Source organism: Aedes aegypti, chromosome 1, assembly GCF_002204515.2.
Source record: "Aedes aegypti strain LVP_AGWG chromosome 1, AaegL5.0 Primary Assembly, whole genome shotgun sequence".
NCBI classification, from domain to species: Eukaryota; Metazoa; Arthropoda; class Insecta; order Diptera; family Culicidae; genus Aedes; species Aedes aegypti.
Window position 1 is genome coordinate 276184383 of NC_035107.1, and position 23741 is coordinate 276208123.

At 38.5% G+C, this 23741-nt stretch overlaps 1 protein-coding gene across 5 annotated transcripts in view; it reads left to right on the forward strand.

Moving 5' to 3' along the window:
• Nucleotides 1-23741, forward strand: part of LOC5572409 (papilin) — a 352322-nt gene that overhangs the window by 299256 nt on the left and 29325 nt on the right. For all 5 annotated transcript variants that reach the window (XM_021837874.1, XM_021837871.1, XM_021837872.1 and 2 more), the window contains exon 3: nt 20624-20684. In XM_021837874.1, coding sequence (XP_021693566.1) covers nt 20624-20684 — 61 coding nt within the window. The remainder of the gene's footprint in view (nt 1-20623; nt 20685-23741) is intronic.

A 23741-nucleotide genomic window follows, 5' to 3' on the forward strand; every position in this document is an offset into this window, starting at 1 on the left:
CATAGGCATTGGCGTAAATAGGGAGGGGCCGGGGGGGGCCTGGCCCCCCTGAATAATGGGGTTGGCCCCCCCGAAAAAAAAATGGAAAAGAAATGATCATATAGTTAAAACTAGTGTTCAGTATCAAAAATGCCCTTATGATACTAAACACGTTAAATGCATGTTGCGTGAATATACAATTCTGGATGGTCATTGTAGTTGTAAAATGTCACATACTGTCATAATGTTTCCTTTCCGCCCTTTCCCGATTTGAAATTCATTGAAGAACGTTTTAGAATTGGCAGACCTGGTTCGATTCATTTGCAGTTCTATTGTCAATTAGAAAACTAAAGTCTCTTCAAATTTTAAAACAAGCTGTGATATTTTGTGATCCATTATCTAGAACGAATTGTTGTTACTGGGAAATATTTGTGTATGAGACAGTGGCGTCTCGTCCTAAGGTGCACTTGGTGCACTGCACAGTCAAAGATTTCAAACTAACAAATTAAATATATATATATATATATTATAATTCTCAATACTTCCAACATTCATAATGTGTAGTTGCTTGAAAATGTTGTTTGATTTCTTCACCTTCAACTGGTCCATCGCCCTCAGTGAACAAACCGTTTGATTCTACAAACCCCCCCCCCCCCCCTTGGTCTTGCTCAACCAGCAAGCGAAAATAGCGAAGCAAACAAGACAAACTGCCATGCGTCTCCATCGTATTGCAGAGAATGTTCATTTCAGCCGTGCAGTCTTTCTTGTGCACGTAAATAGCGTGTATGCCCAAGCAACCAAAAGTTCGGATAAAAGGGTATGTTTTGGCTTAATCAGCTCACTTTTTAAGTAATTAACCGAATTTTATTGTTTACATAAAGTTCGTTTAAGTTTGATTGTTACCTTCAAGTACAAAAAAAAGGTCAATTCAAACTTGTTCTGAACTTTCAAGTTGTTGATGAGTTCATGAGTTACTTTTCTGAGAATCAAGTTCACTTAATAACCGTAGTGATCTCTTAATCAGCGAGAAAGTTTCACAGAAACTATATTTATACCAAAAGTGAACTATGGAGTTCACTGCTTAAGTACAATCCGAACTATTGGTTGCTTGGGTGGACACAGCAGGAATGTGCATTTGTATTGACATTTCTAGAGCAACAGTGGCGTTGTATAGGTAAAATCTGGTTCACTCCAATTTGTGCACCCGAGAGAGAAATTGCCCATGACGCTCGCATTGGTTTGCAAGAATTGAGAAACGCGCGCAACTGGCGTCACGACGTCTGCTGTTGGAAGAGAAAGCGTCAACGTCATACATGCTTTGTGTGTATGTATGTTGCATGGAGCTTCCAGGTGTCGCGCGATAGTAGGCGCAATATTGATTGGAACATACTATAATATGTTATAAACATATTGGCCAAATTGATTATGTTTTATCTTATTAAATACATAAAATTCATGTGACTTTGAATTGATTTATAAACTATGTGTGAATATAGTTTTTCTTGCTCAACAGACCGACAACTGATAAATTGCGGTGGGCGTAAAGTGGGTTTCAGCGTTCAACAGTCAGTCATCGTTTCACTTGAAAGCTTTGATGTATCCACAAAAGTATACAAAGAGATGTACCAGCGCTGGACATCGTCAAAAAGCTAAGATATCGTGATACAATTGACAAGCTGTAAATAATAAGGATTATTATATAGAATAACGACGTTAGGAATAATGGAGATTCGGAATTTCGCCAAAGCCACGAAATCCACGGAATTTATCCTTCATCGCGAAACTTGGAAAATAACGCGTAAATAGTTGAATTCTGAAGGTTTATATGATAATCTCAGAAAAGTTCAGATTTTTGCTCATAAGAATGGTTTATTTATTTGTAAGCCGTATATAAAAAATGTTCTAATTGTTTAATTTCAAGTTAAATGTCTTTCTTCTTGCTTTAAATTTGATAATATGATATTAAATTTATTATCTCAGTTCGCAAAATACGACAAATGATTGAAATTTATGCATATGAAGGTCATTTTTACTGTAAATATACATTTTTATGTCAAATATTATCAAACTATGTGACCGCGATTAATACGCAAAATTTTTCTTTCATCGCCTTGGTATCAGCGAAATTTTGAGAATTTTCCTTTTCCCTAAACATTGTATATTGGAATCATCCAAAATTCTTGAAACTTACAACTAGTGATTGAAACGAAGAAAACAAACAAAAAATACGTCCAATAAGCAACAAATATAATAGCTTCCAGACACTTCAAGATTGCATACAGTGTTGGAAATTACATTTTAAGGTGTTAATAATAAGAAATTACATTTTAAGCTGAAATACATTTTAAAAAATCAATTGAAAAATTCGTATTCATAATTCAAAATAAACGGTTTGTACGAGTCAGTGCACAGGTGTTCAAATTCCTCACGGGACGCCTCTGGTATGAGAGTTATGGTAAATCAAAACAAAAATGTCTCAAAAATAAAAATTGATGCATCAAGCCAAGTTTATATTTTCACAAACTTTAAAATATTTTGTATTCAAATTCAGGAGCCATTCGATAAATTTGTATCTGAGCCGTTAGGAACAGATATTAATTGCTGGTAAGTAGACGTCATAAGTGATTATCTCGGGGATGGGATTCGATCCCAGGTCCTCGGCGTGTGTTCTAATCACTACACCAGGTCCATCCCCACATCATTCCTGTTCAGAGTTGTTTTATTATTTTAAATACATCTGCATTCATGTAAAATTTCAGTAATTAAAAGACGTTGCGATACTTAGATAGAACTTGCCTCTGCTTTGTTTTATGTATATTTTTTTATTGCAAGTTTGAAAGAATCTAGAAAGACTAACTGCAAACGGTTTTCTGTAAGTTACACTAACATTAGAATTTTATGCATGTAAAATCACAAAAACAATTTTTAATTTCTCTTGGCTCAGTTTCCTTATTTTACCAAGTCCAACGACACAGCCGTTTGTTAGACCTTCACTTACATCTATGTCAGTCTCCCGTATGAAAATTGATTGTTTTTCAAGAAAGAGCTTTTATATTTTTCAGTAAATATGTCCTCTTTAATGAATGTTCGAATCCTCTGAGCAGAATCTCAAATAGAGAAACTTAAAAGTAGATGGAGTACCGTGTACCTTTTAATTCCGCTCCTAAATGCTTATCTTTGACAGATACGCGTATTTCGACTACCACTTGCAGTCTTCTTCAGTGTCAGTTACTCGTATCCACTCACAGTGGATACGAGTAACTGACACTGAAGAAGACTGCAAGTGGTAGTCGAATTACGCGTATCTGTCAAAGATAAGCATTTAGGAGCGGAATTAAAAGGTACACGGTACTCCATCTACTTTTAAGTTTCTCTAGTAAATATGTATTTTTCAGTCGTACATTTATATTTAGAAAACAGGTTTCTTTTTCGATTTTTAGTGACCCAAAATTGAACAATAGAGTAATGTGGGCCAAAGGTTCGAGATTTGGAAAAAACATAACTATTTGTTGTTTTTTAACGTAAAAATTGTAATTTTTGGTCAAACTTTCTTTGCATGGAAACAAATAAGGATAAAATCTTCTTCGATTGTTTATGTAAAGGTGTTTCTAGTTCTATCATCAGGTTGATCTGAGGTATATTAGTTACTACATACATGCTTGGAATCAATGTTTGGGCCATAGCGGGGCAAAAGTTCGAATCAGCTGAGCAAAAGTTCGACCCACATATAAACTCGGGGAGAAATTTACAAAATACTCCATTTTCACATATTATCTTTAAGTTTAGCAAAATTTGCCTGATTGTGTGGCCAGCGACCTTTTGCCTTACACTAGATTCTAACTCTTGCCCGACCGGTGGGGCAAAAGATCGTTTAAGACAATCAATTTTGAAACTGTTATAACTAAAAATGGGTAAATATGTTGATACAAGTTTCATTAGCAAAATTATAAAAAAATATGTTGAAGGTTCACTGTGGGTATTTATTTATTTACAACTGCTATCGTTCTTATGAAAAAAAAAAATGATTATACCACTAAGGTTGAACTTTTGCCCTACTCTACTCTAATTTGATATTATAAAATCTTTGAGCAAAATACCTTCCATTTTGCTTTCTTCAAAACACTGTAATCATACAAGTTTAATGACGACAGTTTTTTGAAAAAAAAAAAAAAAAACATTTTTGCTCCTTCAATATGATGATAGCTAGGCAGCTTTAAGATGTGAAGTCCTTAACTCTAACAAAAAATGGTATTATTCAATTCTATGGTAAAATATTGGTTTCGAGTGGCTTAGAGAAATGAAATGTCGAGCAAAAATAATCCATATGTTCAAACTAGCAAGCGATTTTTTTTCTTTAAAGGCTAGGTTTTTTTTTGGCTTTTCGGCTTCAAGAGGGTAGAATTCCACATTGATCTTGAACCTTGATTGAGATTGGGTTGAATACGTTATCTTGGAAATATAAATATAACACGAAAAAAGCGATTTTTGAATACGTTTACTATTTTTCCATAAAAGCATTTGGTAATATGGAAAGTTGATCAATCAATTTTAGACGGTTTTTAGGTTTTGGTAGAGGTAGATCTGTATGAAAGTGTGCCACTTTAATCAGTTCACTAATATTATCAAAACAAACACTGTAAACTTATCTAAATCCTTTACGACTTTTATCTCTCATGAGAAGGGGCCGTGACCCCCCTCAAGTCTGATGGCTATTTACGCCCATGTGCCTAGGCTCATATCATGGTATCGGAAATGGCACGATTTAATGTATCGCATGATAAGGGTATGTTCTTTTTCATATTTGACCACTTCCTCTAGAGCCGGTTCGACGTACTGAAATGGCCATAACAAGCAATGGGATATAATTTTGCGTTGAAATTCTACAGGGTGTTCGCAAATTATCCGAACAGCTAAATATCGGAATGATGTTCTCACATTGATAACAATGAAAAATCAATGTCCATGTACCTTTCATAATACATCTATATGTTAACACAAAATACAACTTCAAATAATTTCGAAATGATTGCTTGCTACTGAGATAGGCAAATTCAAATTCTTCTGAGACGGTTTTTCTAAGGGCCGCAAGTCATACCGGAGATGTGTTATTCCTAAAATGTAAAAGAAATGAATCCAAATGTCATATTATTATTTGAGGTTACCTACAGTTTATTGGCTTCAAGTTAGACTGGAAATAGAAAATTATACGTTCTAAATCCAGTGAGTTCTATGGACATTTTTCTTCCGTAATAAAGCTCGAAAAACTGTAGGCTCCTTTTAAGACACCTCAATATATTTGGCTTGGTTTTGCAAATATTTGAAATCGGAAATGTGTCAAATTTACTCCTTAAGAATATTATAAGCCAATGTTCAAAACCATACAAGAATATTGAATTTATTATGCTTGATTGTATAGAGCCATGTCTTCAAAGTTTGTACGGATAATTTGCGGACACCCTGTAGTTGTGATAAAGAGCTTGAGTGAATCAGGATAATTGAAATGAGTTGCACACATTTACATCATGCTTCTTTGTCAAACTGAGTCGATTCATTGATTATTTTGTCGGTTGTCCAATAGATAACTTATGTCATCGTGAATATAGAATTGAAAAGATTGCAGGTCAAACACTTTCGGTGGCGGGAGATCGCAACCTAAATTAATTTTCCCATTTACTTGCCAAAAACCACTCTGCACACGCACGAATCTATCTCATAGGTTCCTTGTTGCTCCCTCACAGCGGGAAATGGGCCGATGGACATTATTTGTGAGCAGCGACGGAAGACCGCGTGGTGCGCGAAATTCATCTGAAACCCTGTTGCGGTAGTAATAATAAACACAGTTCAATAACTGTTTGTCCAGTGTGGATGCTCGGAGTTGATTAGACTGGGATGAAAGTGAAATTATGTCAGTTCTTTTTTTGCCTGTCAAAGTCTGATGTGGTTAGATGTGCTCGTTTGCGATTATGCAGTGGAAGCCTCGAAATAGGACAAGGTCCTGCAAACAAACTCTAGGTTCAAATCGTTTACAATTTGATTGGTTATTGATGTTGGATATCATTGATGCACTGATTGATGTTTAAATATACCGTTTTGTTGAGAATATGTCAATAACACATTTTCCAATTAGTTGTTGGTATCAATCATTCAAAGACAGATATTCCGTGCAGGGCCTTCAACTATTTGCCGAACTCGTTAGTTAGACAAGCCTAGCACATCTGAAATAGATTAGCTGTAAAAACTGCAACATAATTGCCAACAAAATTCATATACTCCAGCAACAAAACTGGAACGGAAATTGCAGGCACCAGTCGGATATGATGAGAGGCTTCAGTGGGTAAAGTTCAATCACATGCCACAATTTCGAACAATTAGAGCATTGTGCGGTGCTGCGGATTCGTTAGTCTAATCACGATTGCTACCTTCCGCAGTACAGTAAATTGCCATCAACTGTGATGGGGAACAATGCCCCCAAATGAGGAAAGTCACGGGATGGGAGGAACCTTTCGAGTACGGCAGCCAAATTAACCAGCATCTAGAAAAAGAGGGCTTTCTGTGATTCATCAAAAAGTAGTCAATGTAATAATAAGACATACTTAATAGTTTAAACATTTTCGGTATTAAAAAATCCCCAAAATATATAATTTCTACCATGAATCAATATAAAAGCAATGATAAAATAAAAACTAGCAGTAAAAAAAAATATAATTTTACAATAATTAAAATTAACACTGCACAATTTATAATATTTCAAGGCATATATAATAATTAACACTGAACAAATAAATCGCAATGAAAAATTTCAACTACGCGCTTGAAAATTCGAAGAGAGCACACAAAAAATTGAAAAATTGTCAATAAAAACCATGAAGACAATAAAAAATTTAGAAGACTTCAAGTTCTATTTCTGATTTTTCTTTGAAAATTTTCTAATAATGGATGCTTATTTTCAGTGGTTTTGGAAAATATTCAAGTCCTTAATGTTAATTTTCGATTTTTGCTACTGTTTTTTGCGTTTTTTTCGGCGTGAAACATATTCTCAAATACTATTTTCGAAATTGTTACAGCTACTTTATATCCAGTCATTGCTAGTTTGAAATTATTTTCTTAACTTTTCAATAAACTAGCCTTTTCCTAAGGCATGATAATATTTTTCCCATTCGATTACCGATGTCATTATCATCCTGATCATCATCGTCAATGTTGAAACAAAATTTATTAATTACACCCCTGTTTGCCTCTATGCTGCTGCAGCTGTAGAGCTGCACCCATATTGCTGCTCGGATGCTTGGCGGACCTCTCTCCAGCAAACATCATTTAACGGTTCATTTGCGTTATTCGTGCAATAAATACTAAAATTTGATACACGCGGCACGCATCCGATACACGCAAATACACCAGATCCCAAACTAGTCCACGAGTGAATTTTTGTTGTCAATTATTGTTTGCCATTGTAAATTTTGAGTTTTCATTCGGTCATGATTGAAATACGCTGAACTAGATGTACTTCATTAAAACAGAGCTTCTAGTCCATCCCCTCCGATTTACCGGTTGAACTCTTTCCAACCGCCACAAGGACCACCGATTGTTAGCCTTCTAATTAATTTAGATTGCCGCAGCAGTGCCCAGATTGGGATCGGCGTATGTTTGCATGATTTACGCTGCAATCAGTAAATCTCCGGGATTGGTCAATTTCGGCAAATCAGCTAAGCTCGATTGGGCAAGATTATCGTATGGCCCTTTGGCTCATTAAGGAGGATGGTTCCAATCTGCAGCGTACTTTGATCAGTGGTGGTAATTTTTCGGAAATCAATTATCTGTCATCGGGAAAAAAAAATCACTTAACACGACACACTGGGCAGCTCATTTTCGCACTCGAACATCCAATTCCAATTAGCATTCGAGCAGGGGTTCCCCAGCGATAAATTACTTTCTATCAGTGATGGTATTCACTGTTCAGCTTTAAAAGCTTCTTCTCAGAAGCTTGGAAGCTTGTCCTCAGGAGCTTGGAAGCTTCTCCTCAGAAGCTTGGAAGCTTCTCCTCAGAAGCTTAGAAGCCTCTCCTCAGAAGCTTGGAAGCTTCTCCTCAGAAGCTTGGAAGCTTCTCCTCAGAAGCTTGGAAGCTTCTCCTCAGAAGCTTGGAAGCTTCTCCTCAGAAGCTTGGAAGCTTCTCCTCAGAAGCTTGGAAGCTTCTCCTCAGAAGCTTGGAAGCTTCTCCTCAGAAGCTTGGAAGCTTCTCCTCAGAAGCTTGGAAGCTTCTCCTCAGAAGCTTGGAAGCTTCTCCTCAGAAGCTTGGAAGCTTCTCCTCAGAAGCTTGGAAGCTTCTCCTCAGAAGCTTGGAAGCTTCTCCTCAGAAGCTTGGAAGCTTCTCCTCAGAAGCTTGGAAGCTTCTCCTCAGAAGCTTGGAAGCTTCTCCTCAGAAGCTTGGAAGCTTCTCCTCAGAAGCTTGGAAGCTTCTCCTCAGAAGCTTGGAAGCTTCTCCTCAGAAGCTTGGAAGCTTCTCCTCAGAAGCTTGGAAGCTTCTCCTCAGAAGCTTGGAAGCTTCTCCTCAGAAGCTTGGAAGCTTCTCCTCAGAAGCTTGGAAGCTTCTCCTCAGAAGCTTGGAAGCTTCTCCTCAGAAGCTTGGAAGCTTCTCCTCAGAAGCTTGGAAGCTTCTTCTCAGAAGCTTGGAAGCTTCTCCTCAGAAGCTTGGAAGCTTCTCCTCAGAAGCTTGGAAGCTTCTCCTCAGAAGCTTGGAAGCTTCTCCTCAGAAGCTTGGAAGCTTCTCCTCAGAAGCTTGGAAGCTTCTCCTCATAAGATTGGAAGCTTCTCCTCAGAAGCTTGGAAGCTTCTCCTCAGGGCCTACCTGTAGGCAATGATTTTTTTTTTTTTGATAATGTTGCCCCGGATTACGGTATTAAAAATCCTGTAAGTAACTGTTATTTGTTTCTTCATTATTGAGATTTTCAGCCTTACACTGGTTCATTCCATGGTAATTAAATTATTGTTTTTTTATTCTTTTCACATATTTAGAGAGAATTGTTATCAGATGATATTTGGTAACTCCTGTCACATTAAAAAAAAAATCCAACTCAATTTCCAAAACCGAATTTACCAACGCCATTAAGGTGAAACATCTTGGAGTCCAAAGATGGCCGGCAAAATGGCCGACTTGTATCCCTACTCACGTTTTCAAGGGCACAAAACTGGAGAAATAGTTGGCAAACGTTTCTGATCTTCTTATTTTAAGCTTTCCGCTAGTGCACAAAGCCAAAATAAAAAGTACATTGTTGTTGGATGCTTTCATCGCGAGATTTGTGCGTTTGAAGTTTCAGTGCAATCTTAAAAGTTGATTCCAAACTGTTTCACCTTAATCCGGGTCCCCATTAATTAGTGCAATAATCGCAGCATCTCTTTATAATGCAATTTCCCACCGGAGAGTCCCAAGCAGCCCATCATATCTTTCTCTGTCTCTGTCCAAATGTTGATACCGACTACCCTGGCAAAACGGAAAAAATTGAATCAGCAAATTTACATGACCAATCCAACGTGAACCTATTGCGGGGAGGGGGACGGAAGGAAAACCGGCAACCGAGAGCTGATTAAATCAACTGCATAAACCGTTTAATGGGCGCCCGGTAAAGTGCTGCCGGGGAGTTACAACAGAGAGAGAGAGAGAGAGAGAGAGCAGTCAACACATCGAACAGGGACCGAAATCCCTCCGAAACATGTAATTCGGTTGCAAGCAAGTAACAACTCGTGCAGACGACGGGGTAGATTTTGCCACCGGGTTTATCTCGATCGGTTTAATATGGTTCCCTGGACATGTAAAATGTAAGCTTGGCCAGATGCGCGGTCTGTCACCGGGCGGAGGTGATGAACAACCGGAAAATATGCCACGGTTTTACGAGTTTTTGGCATTAATTTGATTGCTGTGTTTTCCGCCGTGGAATGCAACGAAGAATTTATGCCAACTCTATGCGAAATACACCACCATAATGAGATTTTGAAGCAAGTATCTGTAGTGGGAAAGAGAGAGAATCATTTACTGGGTTGCCGTGCTTGCAAACCAGGGCTGGTATAGACTGATACGGCATTTCAAAATGGTGGAATGGTAAAACTGACATATTGGACAACCTCCCTTTTGGATACCTTGAAATAAATCTTATTAAAATCAACTGAAATTTTGAAATAGGATATCCAGTGGTCACACTATTATGGGTCACCTTGTCACGATCATTAGTGACACTGTTCTGCATGCATTTCAAATGGGAATGACCCATAATAGTAGGTGACCCATAATAGTGTGACCACTGTCCTTCAAAATTTACTTTTTTAATTTATTTTCCAAGAGGTCAATTTACATTTTTTTTTAATTACTTTCAAACTAGCATACCCTACGTTACTACCCACATTCCAATGGAATTTGGAAGCGAAAATCTTTGTATGACCATTCTATTCAAAATTGATAATTTATATGATCAAATACAAAATGGCAACTTAAACAAATTAATTTCTTTGATAATAATTGTGGAAATGATCTGAGACCACGAAACAGCAGACTCCGTTTCAGTGGAACTGTAATGTAAAGAAGTAAAGGATAACGATTATAACTTGGGTCACATTGACCGACAACAACATACACGGGAAAAAAAACTGTGGTAAAAATTACACACTCCGAAAAAATCATGTGATTTTACGTCTTTTGGATGCATATAAAAGAAGCGAGCCGAATGACGTGAATTTATATCACATTTCAAATACCATAGCATCTGATTCGGGAAATGCCGATCACAGTGACATCGTTTTCGTGTCCATTAACGTGTAATATAACATTTTTTGTTCAATACATCTTCACATACACATTTTTGTGTCGTTTTATCATTTACATCATGAGTCATTCAGTCATACTATGAATTACGTCCACAGTAATTTCCATTATTTTTAAGAGTATACTATTGTAGCTGACTACGCCTATGCATAAAACCATGGAATTTCGAAGAAAATTACTACGTTTGTAGTACATCCCACCCGCTTTTCTTGTACATTTGAAAGTAATCTTTTTCGTCAAGAAGATTTCGACGATTTTTTTTGCGTGTACGCATGGTTCCGCAAAGTCGCCTAAATTAATGTGCTTATCATACACCACTAAGCTTAAATGCAGTTGTAAAGTTCTAATCTCAATAATTACAGCATTACATGCCATTGTAGTATTTCTTGCGTTTCACAAAGTCATGAACATTCTATGAATGTTACAAAATATAATTAAAAATTACGGTGACGCTGTTTGAAACAAAATAACCTTGCTGACACTGCTGAAGATAGTTATTCTCGTAAATACACCTCAAAACTTTTTTATTTATGAAAAAGTGTCGTTTTTGACAGAAATTTCAAACGTTGTCCATCCCACAGATCAGTGAGAAAAAAGGATCCTTATTATGGATCAAATCGATTTATTTTATGGATCAACACTAATGGCTGCCGCAAACACGCTCATTTTCTGGTAGGGATCAGATGATTTGACGTTTGGCTTGGGTCATTTTATATAGGCCTTTTCATGTGACAGGTCCGTCTATGCATTTGTTTACATCGGTAGAGGAACGGTGTAAACACGAGGCTGTCATTTCTATAGAAGAACTGTCAAAGAGCTTCCAGATTAGCTGATTCGAAACGTGTGTGTGTGTGTGTGTGTATACAATCCACCTCCCACTGACCGGCAGTGCTTTTATGGAAGAAAATTGTATGCATGTATTTATTGATACCCTTCGATATCTTTATATCTGCAGACAATTTTAGCCCAGGAGATGAAAGGTGATAGCTCTACTGAAATTCCAACGACCCTTTTCAAGAATGGCAGTAAATACACACACATTCTGAGGTCATTTTCATATACAGTAAGCCCCGCATAAAAACACCCAGATATCAAATGGATATCTGAAATGTTTTTACACTTCCTGAATCGAAAATTAAATTTTCGACCCTGGCACGTATTTAGTTTCATAGGGTAATAGGTGAGTAAATAATAATAAAGAATGAATTTACCAGGATGTAACGCTGTTTCTCCCGTCGCCGCACTGTGCTTACCGCAAAATACTACACACTTTCACTACACTATACACGTAACATGATCGATACTGACCGTATCACCTGCCCCGGCAGGAGCAAGCGTCACGGTCAAAGGATCACACACTACCCAGATTAGCTGATTCGAAACGTCTTGTGAAAAGGCCTATTGAACGGACCCAAGCCAAACATCACATCGACTGATCCCTACCAGAAAGCGAACCTATTAGCGCTCGTAAAAACCTGGATAACAACAGTTTATCTGCGTGGCAAGTGAATGATGTGTTAGTGAAAAAATACGTTTTGGCGTTTCCTTCGGAATCATCTTATGTTTGATTCATAACTGTGGTACGGTTTTCAATGCCCATACTTATGAATCAACGATTGATGTTTCATTTCCTACGGACGGAAAAAAATATGCTTAGACATTAATTTTAGGTGGTTGTAATGCTTTATAGATTGAAGATTCACGTGGGTAAAATGGGTTCTACGTAATTGCAACTCTATTTCCATTTTCTCCACTTAATCCAACTCTGATCCATATCTGTGTGGTATTCATAACTATGGGGCGACTGTATCGACAGTTTTCGAATACTCTGTTGACTAGCTGTTGTAGCGCTCTAGAACTTATAAACGTCTTTCAAAATGACATTTATAATCATTTGAATAAACTGCATACAACTCTGGGATTTTATTTATATTCACTGATTCCTAGAAATTTCTACAAAATTTTCGCTCAAGATTTAATTAAGATTACAGTCAACTCTCCCTTACTCGATATTTCATATCTCGATATCGAGATAGAGAACCATAGTAAAATGTGGTTTTCATGGCTAACTTGATGGTCCCTTGGAACGCAGTTGCACTGCTTTTGTGTTCTGTAACTCGATATCTCCTCCAATGGTCCCTTTAATATCGAGTAAGGGAGAGTTGACTGTATTACCTACACTTATTCTAGTTTACGTTCGAATGCTCTTTCGATCGAAAGAGCATTTGCATTCCCGTTTACGACAGTAAAATTAAGTAGGCCATGGATTTGAACGAATAGGATTCGATCGAAAGTGGATCCGCCGTATACAAGAATGAGGGTCCAGGATTTTTTTCAAGAATACATTGAGGAATTGACCAAGACATTCCTTTTAAGATTTTTACAAATCATTTATCCAGGAATGTTACTATCCAGCGAACTGCCGAGGAAATTTTTCAAAAATCATTGAAGTAATTATGAAATAACCTGTCACGAATCATTGTGAAGAATTATAAGAAAAATTATAAGAGAACAATGAAAACATGTTGGACAAAAAAAAGTTGTGTGATCCTGAAAAACATTTTTATAAGTATCCCTGATATAATCCTAAGAATTCCAGTTGCTATTCTTGGAGAAATTTAAGACTGAAAGAAATTTTCTAACAATTTTTAGAGAATCTTGGAGACCAGGAGCTTCTAGGGAAAATCTTTGAAGAGTTCATCGAGAAGTATGTAAGGAATATTTGCAAAAATATCTTAAGAATTTCAAGAGGAATTTCTGAGAAATCTGGGTGGGAAAAAACTGAAAAATAGCTAGAGGAAATCTTGGGATCACCCTTGGAAAATATATCAGTATTTCCTATTGCTTGAAGGACTAAAGGAGTAGCGGTGGAGTGTTGGTGAGTTTCTTATAGAAAATTCTTTAGAAATTCATCTGAACCCTTGAGTTATTTCTGGACGAATTCATGAGAGATTACTTGCAAGTTCGAGCAGAAACCTATGGAGAAGAATTCTTGGAACATTTCCTCTAAAAAATTCTGGAGAACCTGTGGAATAGTCACGTGAGACTGCTTGGAACCTCTTTAATTTTTTTTTTAACTTTTTAGAATCCTTCCATCATAGACAGAGATTAGGAGCCTTGCATTGGAATAAAGATCTAGTCCCTGAAAAGAGACCTGCTACCAGCCCTGCCGGTAACCCCCTCTAAATCAACGGGGGTAGCTGTGAAATGTTGAGCATATGTGATAATTTCCTAATTAAAAGTCGTCTTATTTGTGCGCTAGCTGGCCCAACTATGACGTGTGCTCGGTGAAGTTGCGTCTGAATCGAAATCCCCCCCGATTGCTTCTCTCATAAACGAAACATTATGGAGACCATAAATTCATTGAGCTATAAATATCTCCGCCGATTTTCCGCTTCGAGGCCGTATGTGCGTGCAAGTTTCTCACGCACGTCTTCCGGAATGAAGGAACATTACGCCCGGAGAACCATCGTGCGGCGGGAACGAAGGTACCTAAATTAATTTTCCAAGTAAATAATCTACGATTATTTAGTCTAACCCGGGAATTCAGAAGCGTGGATAGAGGCGGGGAAACCGATTTGGTTGGCGTCGGTACCGGAGAATTGCTCACCTTGTCATTGAGAAATGGTATGGTCCATGAATGGAATGTGATTTAGTGAGGGAGATTCAACATCCAATTAGAGCCTAAATTTATTTCCAGCGCTCTTTTTATTTTCGTGGCTGTATGTTTCCACTGGAAGAATGTTAGCTCTACGTTTATTGAGTCTGTCATTGCATAAGTTAGAATAGTAGAAGCATTAACCTACTAATATTTCTACTTTTTTGAATGCTTGATCGGCTAGATTAAATCCAAACGAAAATGGTATGGCAGATATGACCACTTTGAGAAAAGCATTTAAACATGGTCATTAGATTGATGCAAATGTTGAAGCTTTTGCTCCACTGCTTAAACGATGTCAATTATGTAGGAATCCCTCTTCAAATTGCAGAAAATAAAAACATTGCAGAATTCTGTGGGGATGATGGCCGAGCTTGTAGTCCAGTGAGGATGTAATGCTGAGAATAAAATAAAGGGATCGGCTTTACCCAATCCTTCGTATTTGAACCACCCTAATCATTAATGACCTTATATTAAAGTAAACTTTATTGTCCGATCGTGTGTTTCCCCATGGTAGACTATACTTGGGCACCCAGAACCCCGACACTTTGGAATGGACGCGTGCCAAATTACTCAGCGCCTACATTTATTAGACTGTGTGTCGTGGCATGCGTGCGAAAACGCATGTAAACAATCCGCCCGGTTCCTGTCAATAAAGTTGGCTGGGCCGCCGACCGATTGAGAGTATCAGATAAACCCAACTTTGGTGGCCAATGCCATAAAATGAACATGTGAACGATTATTGTGACTGGTTTCAACCGGCAGGGAACGACAAGTGCGATTTATTTGGAGCAATGGATGCGAGATTCAGCCCACGCGTTGGACTTGAACCAAGATTAAGGTCAAATTTTGACGAGTGTGATGTCATTTTCGGAGGGTGGATAGAGGCAGCTTTTCAACTTTTTGCTGTAATTTTTTCGTTAGGTTTATGTTTTGGAAGCACGAAAAATGGACTTTCGAAAATGTTGTAGGACAACTGGTTTGTGGTGCGCTCAACGATTTATTTTCAGTTTGATTTACTAAAAACAAATGTTCTATATAGCAAGACCGTTTGAAATTAGTCCCTCAATATTGTGAAACATCAGCAAAAAAGTTTCTAACATGCAAAGATACCTTCTGGTAAATAATTAAGGTAAGAGTCATTCTGACCCTTTCCCCCCAAGGCCTACTCCATCATGGTAATTATGTTTGGGATCCACAACCAGAACAGAAAAGGTTGAGCCAAGCAGCAAAACACGTTGTTACGACAATTCAAATTAATTTGAATCCCATTTGCCCAGAGAAGCACACTTCACCACCAGCAGAAACTAGTGTTTAACCTCTTGTTCGGCTGTGTTTTTTGCAAACCTCTCGAAAACTTCCATCCAACGTCTTTCGGACTTTGGGAGCCGGTATCACCAGAAACACCCTTCCTGAGAGTGATGTGTGTGTATGTATCACTGCCTATTCTGCTTTTTTCGGCAAGCTGGTTACCATGGGCGGAGCCAGGAATTTATTTATGGGGGAAGGTGGTGAACGCCTTAAAGGCATCATTCATAATGTTCTCACAAAACGACTACTTTTCAACATCTTTCTCATTTTGTGTGTCTATTCAAAACTTTTGCATGCAACATTATATAATTTTGCATGAAAAGTTGCAGAATACAGTCCGAAAAGGCGACTAAATTTAATTTGAATACCAGGTATCCGGTTCAATTGTTAGTTTATTGGTGGCGCTCTTATGGACTGGCAATTTTGCCCTGACTAGTTCTTAATGTCGTCAAAAACGCTGCTCATTACGACATTTCCACGGTGTCTCTGCGATTACTTGTTTTTTCTCAATTGGCGGTTGAAAATCACGCCGGGGCTTTCTTCTTTTGGACTGACTTTACGCCAGAGCCCTTGAACGTCCACTGGACGCTCATGTGCATCTCGCTGCTCTACGACGACCCGTTCTCCTCTATTGCTGTTCAAGCTCTCCTGGTTGACCAGTTGCCGAGGTCGGTTCAGAGATTCCGGTTGCCGATAATCTATTCCCTAGCTGGCCGAGCAGATGCCGGTCCTGCGATTCCGATGGAGGGAAATTTCCGATTCACAGACGCCCCGACTACCTTATGTCAGTGCTACTACGCGAATTACTCAGCTAGACCCCGGCGGTGGACTCAGCCTGCTCCGACTCGACATTGGTCAGCCAAGTGCCAGGGTCGGTTCTGCAATCCAGGTTGGAGGATGACTTCCGGTTTGCAGGCGCCCGACGACTTATTACCGATACTATGCTACGCCCGCTACTCGGTCTTGTCCCCGACGGGGGATCTAGCCTACTCCGATTGCGACCCGGAGAGCTCTCTGGTCTTCGCCATCTCCTTTGCAGCAATCACATAATCTGCCTTTTCCCCCTGTTCACCGCATTCTAAGAGCTTTCATGCTGGCACATGTTCTGCACGATGATGTCCCGATTTAGGACGCTTGCGGTTTCTGACATCATCGGTGCAATGAGCCTGTGGGTACACCTCCCTTTCTCCGACTTATTTCACTCCTGCTGCCACTTGGCTATTGTATCCAATCTGATGGTATTCCTAACATTCCTAGTGTTCCTTTGCTGGTAGCATGCAATGTCCTCAACCAGAGTGATACAGATGGGGATCATTTCGACGATAACGCACACTGTCTCCGATGATATAGTGTAGTAGGTACTCGCCACCCGTATAACCATGAGCCGGAATGTACCTGCCAGCTTTTCTCGATTGCGTTTGGTTGTCAACGCTGCAGCCCAAGCCGGCACTCCGTATCTCAGTTGGACGATTGCCCGGTCGCCAGAAGACGCCTCATACTGCTTCTTGGTCCTCCAATGTTGGGCATGATCCTAGCTATAGTTTTGACTGCTTTCGCTGCCTTTTCGCATGCATAGTCTACGTGTCTGTTGAAGTTTAGCCTGTCGTCGACCATTACACCAAGGTGCTTTACAGAGCGCTTCGATGAGATTGAGTGTCCTCCGACGTTGATCTCGAAATGCTGAACCGCCTTGCAGTTGCTGACCAGCACCACCTCCGTTTTGTGATGAGCCAACTGCAGCTTGACTTCAGTCATCTACGATTCAATGGTGTCTAGCGATTCCGCCGTCAGCATCTCCACCTGCTCCGCAGTCTCGCCAGTTATCGCAAGAACGACGCCATCTTCAAATCCGACGATCTCGACTCCATTCGGCAGCATCAAAGTTAGCACTCCATCGTACATCATGTTCCACAATGTTGGACCAAGTATGGATCCCTGTGGAACTCCCGCCGTTACTTCAATTGACATCCGTCCCTGGTTTGTGTCGTAAACCAGTACCCGGTTCTGAAAGTAGCTTTGCAGAACTTTACACAGATATTCGGGGATCCGCATTCTGTGTAGGTCTGCGGCGATAGCCTCCCAACTGGCACTGTTGAACGCGTTCTTGGCGTCTTTTGTTACCACTGCGCAGTATCGATTGCCTCTCCTCTTCTGCTTGGACGCTTTCTCCGCGCACCCGAAGGCTGCCCGAATAGCATCCACCGTCGAAGTCTTTTTACGGAATCCGAACTGCCTTTTCGACAATCCGTTCTCGCCTTCCGTGTAGATCGTCAGCCTGTCAGTATGACCTTCCCCAGAAGTTTACCAAGCGTATCCAGCAAGCCTATTGGTCTATATGAAGTAGGATCTCCTGGCAGTTTTCCCGGGTTTGGCAGCAACACCAGTTTCTGCACTTTCTATCTGCCCTTCCGCTAAACATTTGTGCAACGCTGCTTCAAATATATCTGGGAACGCCAAGATTGCTGGCCTGCTACGCTGGGGATACTATCTTGACCGAGAGCTTTGTTCAGCTTCAATCCTTTCGCAATCGTTATCAGCTCGGCGTTAGAAACTTGGAAACCGGCATTTTTTTTTTCATTTGCGTCAGCGTACGGTGTGGGTGGTCACGCGATGGGTGCATGCGTAGGAAAAGGACCGTCCACTATCAATTTCAGTTAGTCGGGGCACATTTCAGATGGTGTTACTGGGCCCTAAATCTTCGCCATTACTACTCGATAGGCGTTGCCCCAGGGATTTGCGTCAGCTTCCCGGCACAACTCCTTGCAGCAGTTCGATTTACTTGTCGCTCTCTCCCGTTTAAACGCGGCTCTGGCCCGCTGATAAGTCACTTTACGCTCCTCCATGCTGGCTTCCGATCCAGCTCTCTGCACGGGTCTTCCGAAGGAAATCTATGATGTAATGCCTCACGTAATTCCTAAAAGAATCTGAAATGGTACGCCTGGAAAAAGTGTTTAAGAATCGTCAATTTAGAAAATTATATCAACTTCATGGATAGAATTACACCTTTCTTGGGGAAATCCTGTGTAGAGATATGCGTATATGTAGATATCTTTGGTTTGTGTCTCGTCGAATCCTTTGAAGACGCTTGCAGAAATACTTCAAAAATCTTCGATGAAGTTAATAAGGGAATTTGTTTAATGTTTTACGAAAATATCCATAAATTTCATTAAAATACTTCGATGAATTCAGGAGTTGTCTAAAGGAATGCTGCTGTGAATTGTAAGCACTGTTATTTGTTGTAATTTATCTGCACTAGGAAACCATGGAAGATTTTCTTTCAGGGATCCCCCTCAAAAATCTAGATGGAAGTGCTCAGAAAACTCTGGAAGCAATCAAAAAGCCAATGAAGTAGAATTTATGGAGGAATTTTTTTCTGATACAAAAGGAATTCTTGAGCACAACTCAATATTTTTTCATGAAATTCACTATTTGATGTAGTTTTACGAGTGATGGGAATGAATTTGAAATACTTAGGACAAAGTTGTTTCAGAACATCTGGTCAAGTAGAATAGAAATTACATACATTTCCCTTTTACACTATTTTATTATGTGGAAACAAAATGTTGCAGTAAAAAAAAGTCATCCAAAACGTTTTGGAGTTTGTTGCCAATGGTCTTCCGACTCCACTGCAGTCTATACCAATGCAATTCTTGTAAAATACTCTCAAGCTTCACTATGCTTCAGTTTTAAATTGTTTAAGTTATGGTCATCGTTTCCTTGTACATCATGATAAATTATTCGAACAAAATGTTTTAAATATATCCGTAATCTTCCACAATAGGTATACTACGTCAGTACTACAAATGGTTGTTACCATACTAATTGATTGTACTACACTATTCAAATCACTTAACAACAAGGTTCAATCGAAGGTGAATTTCAGAATATTTCATGGCAGATCCCTTGCAAGATCCGCAGTGGACTCTTTTCCACTTTCCACCCTTTGCTACGCCCATGCTGACAACTCCCGAACAGGTGGCGAAGGCACGGAGCGGACGGACAGCCAGGAATCTCACAGATGGATGCGGGCGTTGTTTTCACACCGGAGGATTCCAACCGGGTGGATGGAAAGTTCCTTTTTTTGTGTGTCTGAGAGGGTTGCTGCACAACTGATGACTGCTCCTACTCGGAAGAGCGCAGTAAGCCCATATAGTACCTTTAGCACCCATCGAAACTTGGACCGAAAGCAATTTATTTAGGGCAAAGTAGCGTAAATAAAAGCACTTGACATAATTGAAAAACTCGACTCGACTCGACTTACCTCCCTCTCGGTTTCCCTGCGGGGTCGCCATCAGTCCATGGAGCTCTGGATGTCGGTACAACAATCCCGTTTGTATCCTCGGCTTTTGGCATGTTTAAAATACACAAAGCATACGGATCTATCCGGTTTCGGTGGGGAAGGTGGTGGCGGCAGGTGGATGACTAAGAACGAAACGTACGGTCAAATGGACCGCAATGCCTTCCCATCCGGGAGTGCCGGGACTCGGACGGACGTCAAGGTGTGTTTCTATTTTATTTCCGGTTGGGATCAAGTGCGGTTTTGGATCCCTTGTTGGTGAGGATGCAAATCTTTCCGCACATCCGAGCGGACCAGGCGACCAAGTGCAACTTTTACCTGGATGACACTTTCCCCTTGTCTGCTGAGAGTTGAATGCAGAGTAGTTTGTTTTTACTTCAACAGAAGAATCCTTATTTCCACTTGCCAGGGGAGGATTAGTGGGGATGAGACCGGAGAGCCGAGAGCAGATCAAAGTTGTGAAGAATGCGAAAATTTTAATTAGTTTAAAAGTGATTGTGTCAAGTGTTGTTTGCTTGTTGGATAAACTCATTCTAATTTCTTGTATGTTTTCTTTCTGGTTTCTTTTCAGATATTTACAGATAGTAGTATTTATTGTAGTTTACCACATTAGTTTATCCCAATCAAGGCGGGTAAGTACCTAGGATTAGTAGCAATGACGGACACAGGAAAACCATTTATTTAAAAACTAGTGGTCCCGGCAAACTTCGTCTAGCCATCAAGTAGGCTTTTGAAAAATGACATGTAATCTCTCATACAAAATGATTGATTAGTTTTCTCCCGTTTTTCTGATTATTCCTGAGACTTTTCTCAACTTTTTCTACGCACGAACACGTCGCATCTCTTGTCGAATGAAACAGTGGAAGATTTATGTAAATCCGTTGACCCGTTCTCAAACCATTTCGTGACAAACGAACACCACTCCATTTTTATTTATATAGATAGATATGCATGCAGCCCTCGTGGTCCTCAGATGCGACCGCCAAACTATGTTGCTTTTGGATGCTTTGTTTCTATTGATATGTAAGAACACTTGATCAAAAAACTATACATTAAACAGGATTTTAAGTCAATGCGATAAATCAAACACGTACAACATAAAATTTCTATTACGCCGGAATACCTTCAAATGGTTGAATCGGTTATCGCGCATCAATTTAACACGACCAATGATCGTAGGTATACCTAATTGCGATTTATTTGAAGCACAAGTTTCGCTCCTTCTTATAAAACACTTAAATTTTTGGATCAGAAAAGTACTGCTCCCGAAAATACCTACACTAACCATTTCAAATCGACAGATTAACACTAGGAGCCCTAGAATCAAATCAGTTGCTACTTAAATATCCATCAGTCATATCTCAGCAACTGCTCAACCGATTTTCAAAACTATTTCACGTATGTCATGTGCATATTCGATAGTCTATTACAGTGACAAAAAAAAGTTGCTAGGGATGTACAAATTACTCCTAGAGCAATGAAACCAGTACAAATTTGACTCGCACACTAAAGCGGCATTAAAATCGTGTCAATTTTTACCGCAAATGTTATAATTCATTTTTTTTTTTCAAACCGGAATGAAGAATGAACCTAGTTATCTAAACAAATAATGCATTTGAGACAAAAAAGTGTTTCGAGCATCCTTAACGAGGCATATTTGTAGAATTCGCGGATTTCACATGCCAAAACCTTTAGTGCTAGAGGTTCGAAATCTTCGACAAAGTTTTTTGGACTAAGTTGATTCCTTTGGATTTGGCTTAAATAACTTATAACTAATCTAGATCAGTTTTATCTCTTAGTAGGAACGTCCTGGATAAAAACTTCTTTCTGTCATGACATTCAATGATACATTTTATCGACACAAATTTGCTTGCAGAATTTCAGAGAACATGTCTGAGCAGAACTATAAATTTCTGATTACACTCAACAACATTCAACCTGTTTTTCTTGACTGTTTGTTTCTGAATCAAAATTTAAAGCACTTACTTTTTTACATTAATTTGACTGCAGTAGTCTAGAGGACATTTTGAGTAGAAAGAGAAATTTAAAATCACACTCAAAACTTCAAGAAATCATTTTTTAACCTCTTTGCCTATGAATCAAACTTCAAAGCTATGACATGTAGTTTTTTAGCATAAACTGGATTTTTTTTTAACAAATAATAAAAATGATTTTTTTATCATATTTTAAATTTTAATTTCTTCAATGAAATTATAAGAAATTCTAATTTTTGAATCGATTGAGTAAATTATCATTTTAAGCAATCTCTAAGACGTCCATGAGCATATTGTAGTTAAGAAGTTAAAAAACAAAAATGAGTGTTTCCAAAAATCACTATTTCTGCCTAAACATAATCACTAATTTTCTATGAAAGAATTGATGCTACAAAAAATACATGCCATTGCTCTGAACATTGTTTCACAAGCCAACACGATGAAAGTTTAGGGTTTCTCGTAGGTATTTCAATAAAAGTAATTTTGAGTGTAATCTAAAATTTATATTTCTGCTCAAACAAAAAAAAACTACATGTTATTACTTTGAAATTTGTTTTATATGCACACAGTTTAAAAACTAGAAATTGTTGAAGTTTTCAAGCAAATTTTTGAGTGTAATTTCGAATTTCTATTACTAATCAAAAATGTTCTCTAGACTACTGCAATCGAATGAATGTTGAAAAACTACATGTCATTGCTCTAATCTAATCTAAGTAATTTAAATTTTGTGTGTGATCAAAAATGTATATTCCTGCTCAAACATATTCACTACACTATAAAAGCAAATTTATATCGAAAAATAAAATCAAAACCAACATTGCAGAATGAAGTTTTCAAAACTTAGAGCGTTCACAGTAAAAGATAAAAATTATCCAGATCAGTTAAAAGTAATCTAGATCAAAATCAAAGGGATCAAAATGTAGTGCAACTTATTTCAAAATACTTTGTCGAAGATACCAGAAATCTCTAGCATACATATCCAAAACACTAAAAGTTTAGCTGTCGAAATCAGCGACCTACCAAATTTGCCTTTTTGTTAGGGATGCTCGAAATATTTGTTTTCAAATACATGTGTTATTCCTCTAATTATTCACGATTATTCAAATCTGATAAACCAAAAGTAGCAACTTTTTCGGTAAGATTTGACACTATTTCCGTGCAGTTTCAGCTAACAACAAAAATATGTTTGGTTTAATTGCTCTAAGGGAAATTTCAACACCCGTAGGAATAGTTTCTTCCATTCGTAGAAAACCCGAGGATATTTCATTCATTTTGCAATTCTATCAACTTTTATTTCAGAAGTTATTCTTCATTCTCAAGTTGTTCGATATTTTAACTGGATAAAAAACATTTTTCTATGAATTTCTTCTTGAATATTTTCAAATAAACTACTAGAATAGGGCTGTCCAACGTAGGTCCGCGACTCTATGTGCGGCCATAACTGGCCCATACGAAAGGTAATTATTTCAACATTTGATTAAATTTCATGCTAATACTTAAGTTTGATTTTTTTACGCTAGCTCTTTACTTGGAGTTTGAATATCTGTTAGAATTGTTTTACCTACACGTCAGTCTAGCTTGCAACGATCTGTACTTAGTTCAGAACAAATTCAACTTGATTTTATAGATTAAAAGGACTATTTCCCTTCCATGTATTTTGTCAAACACAGCCTCACGGAATAATAGGCTAAATTT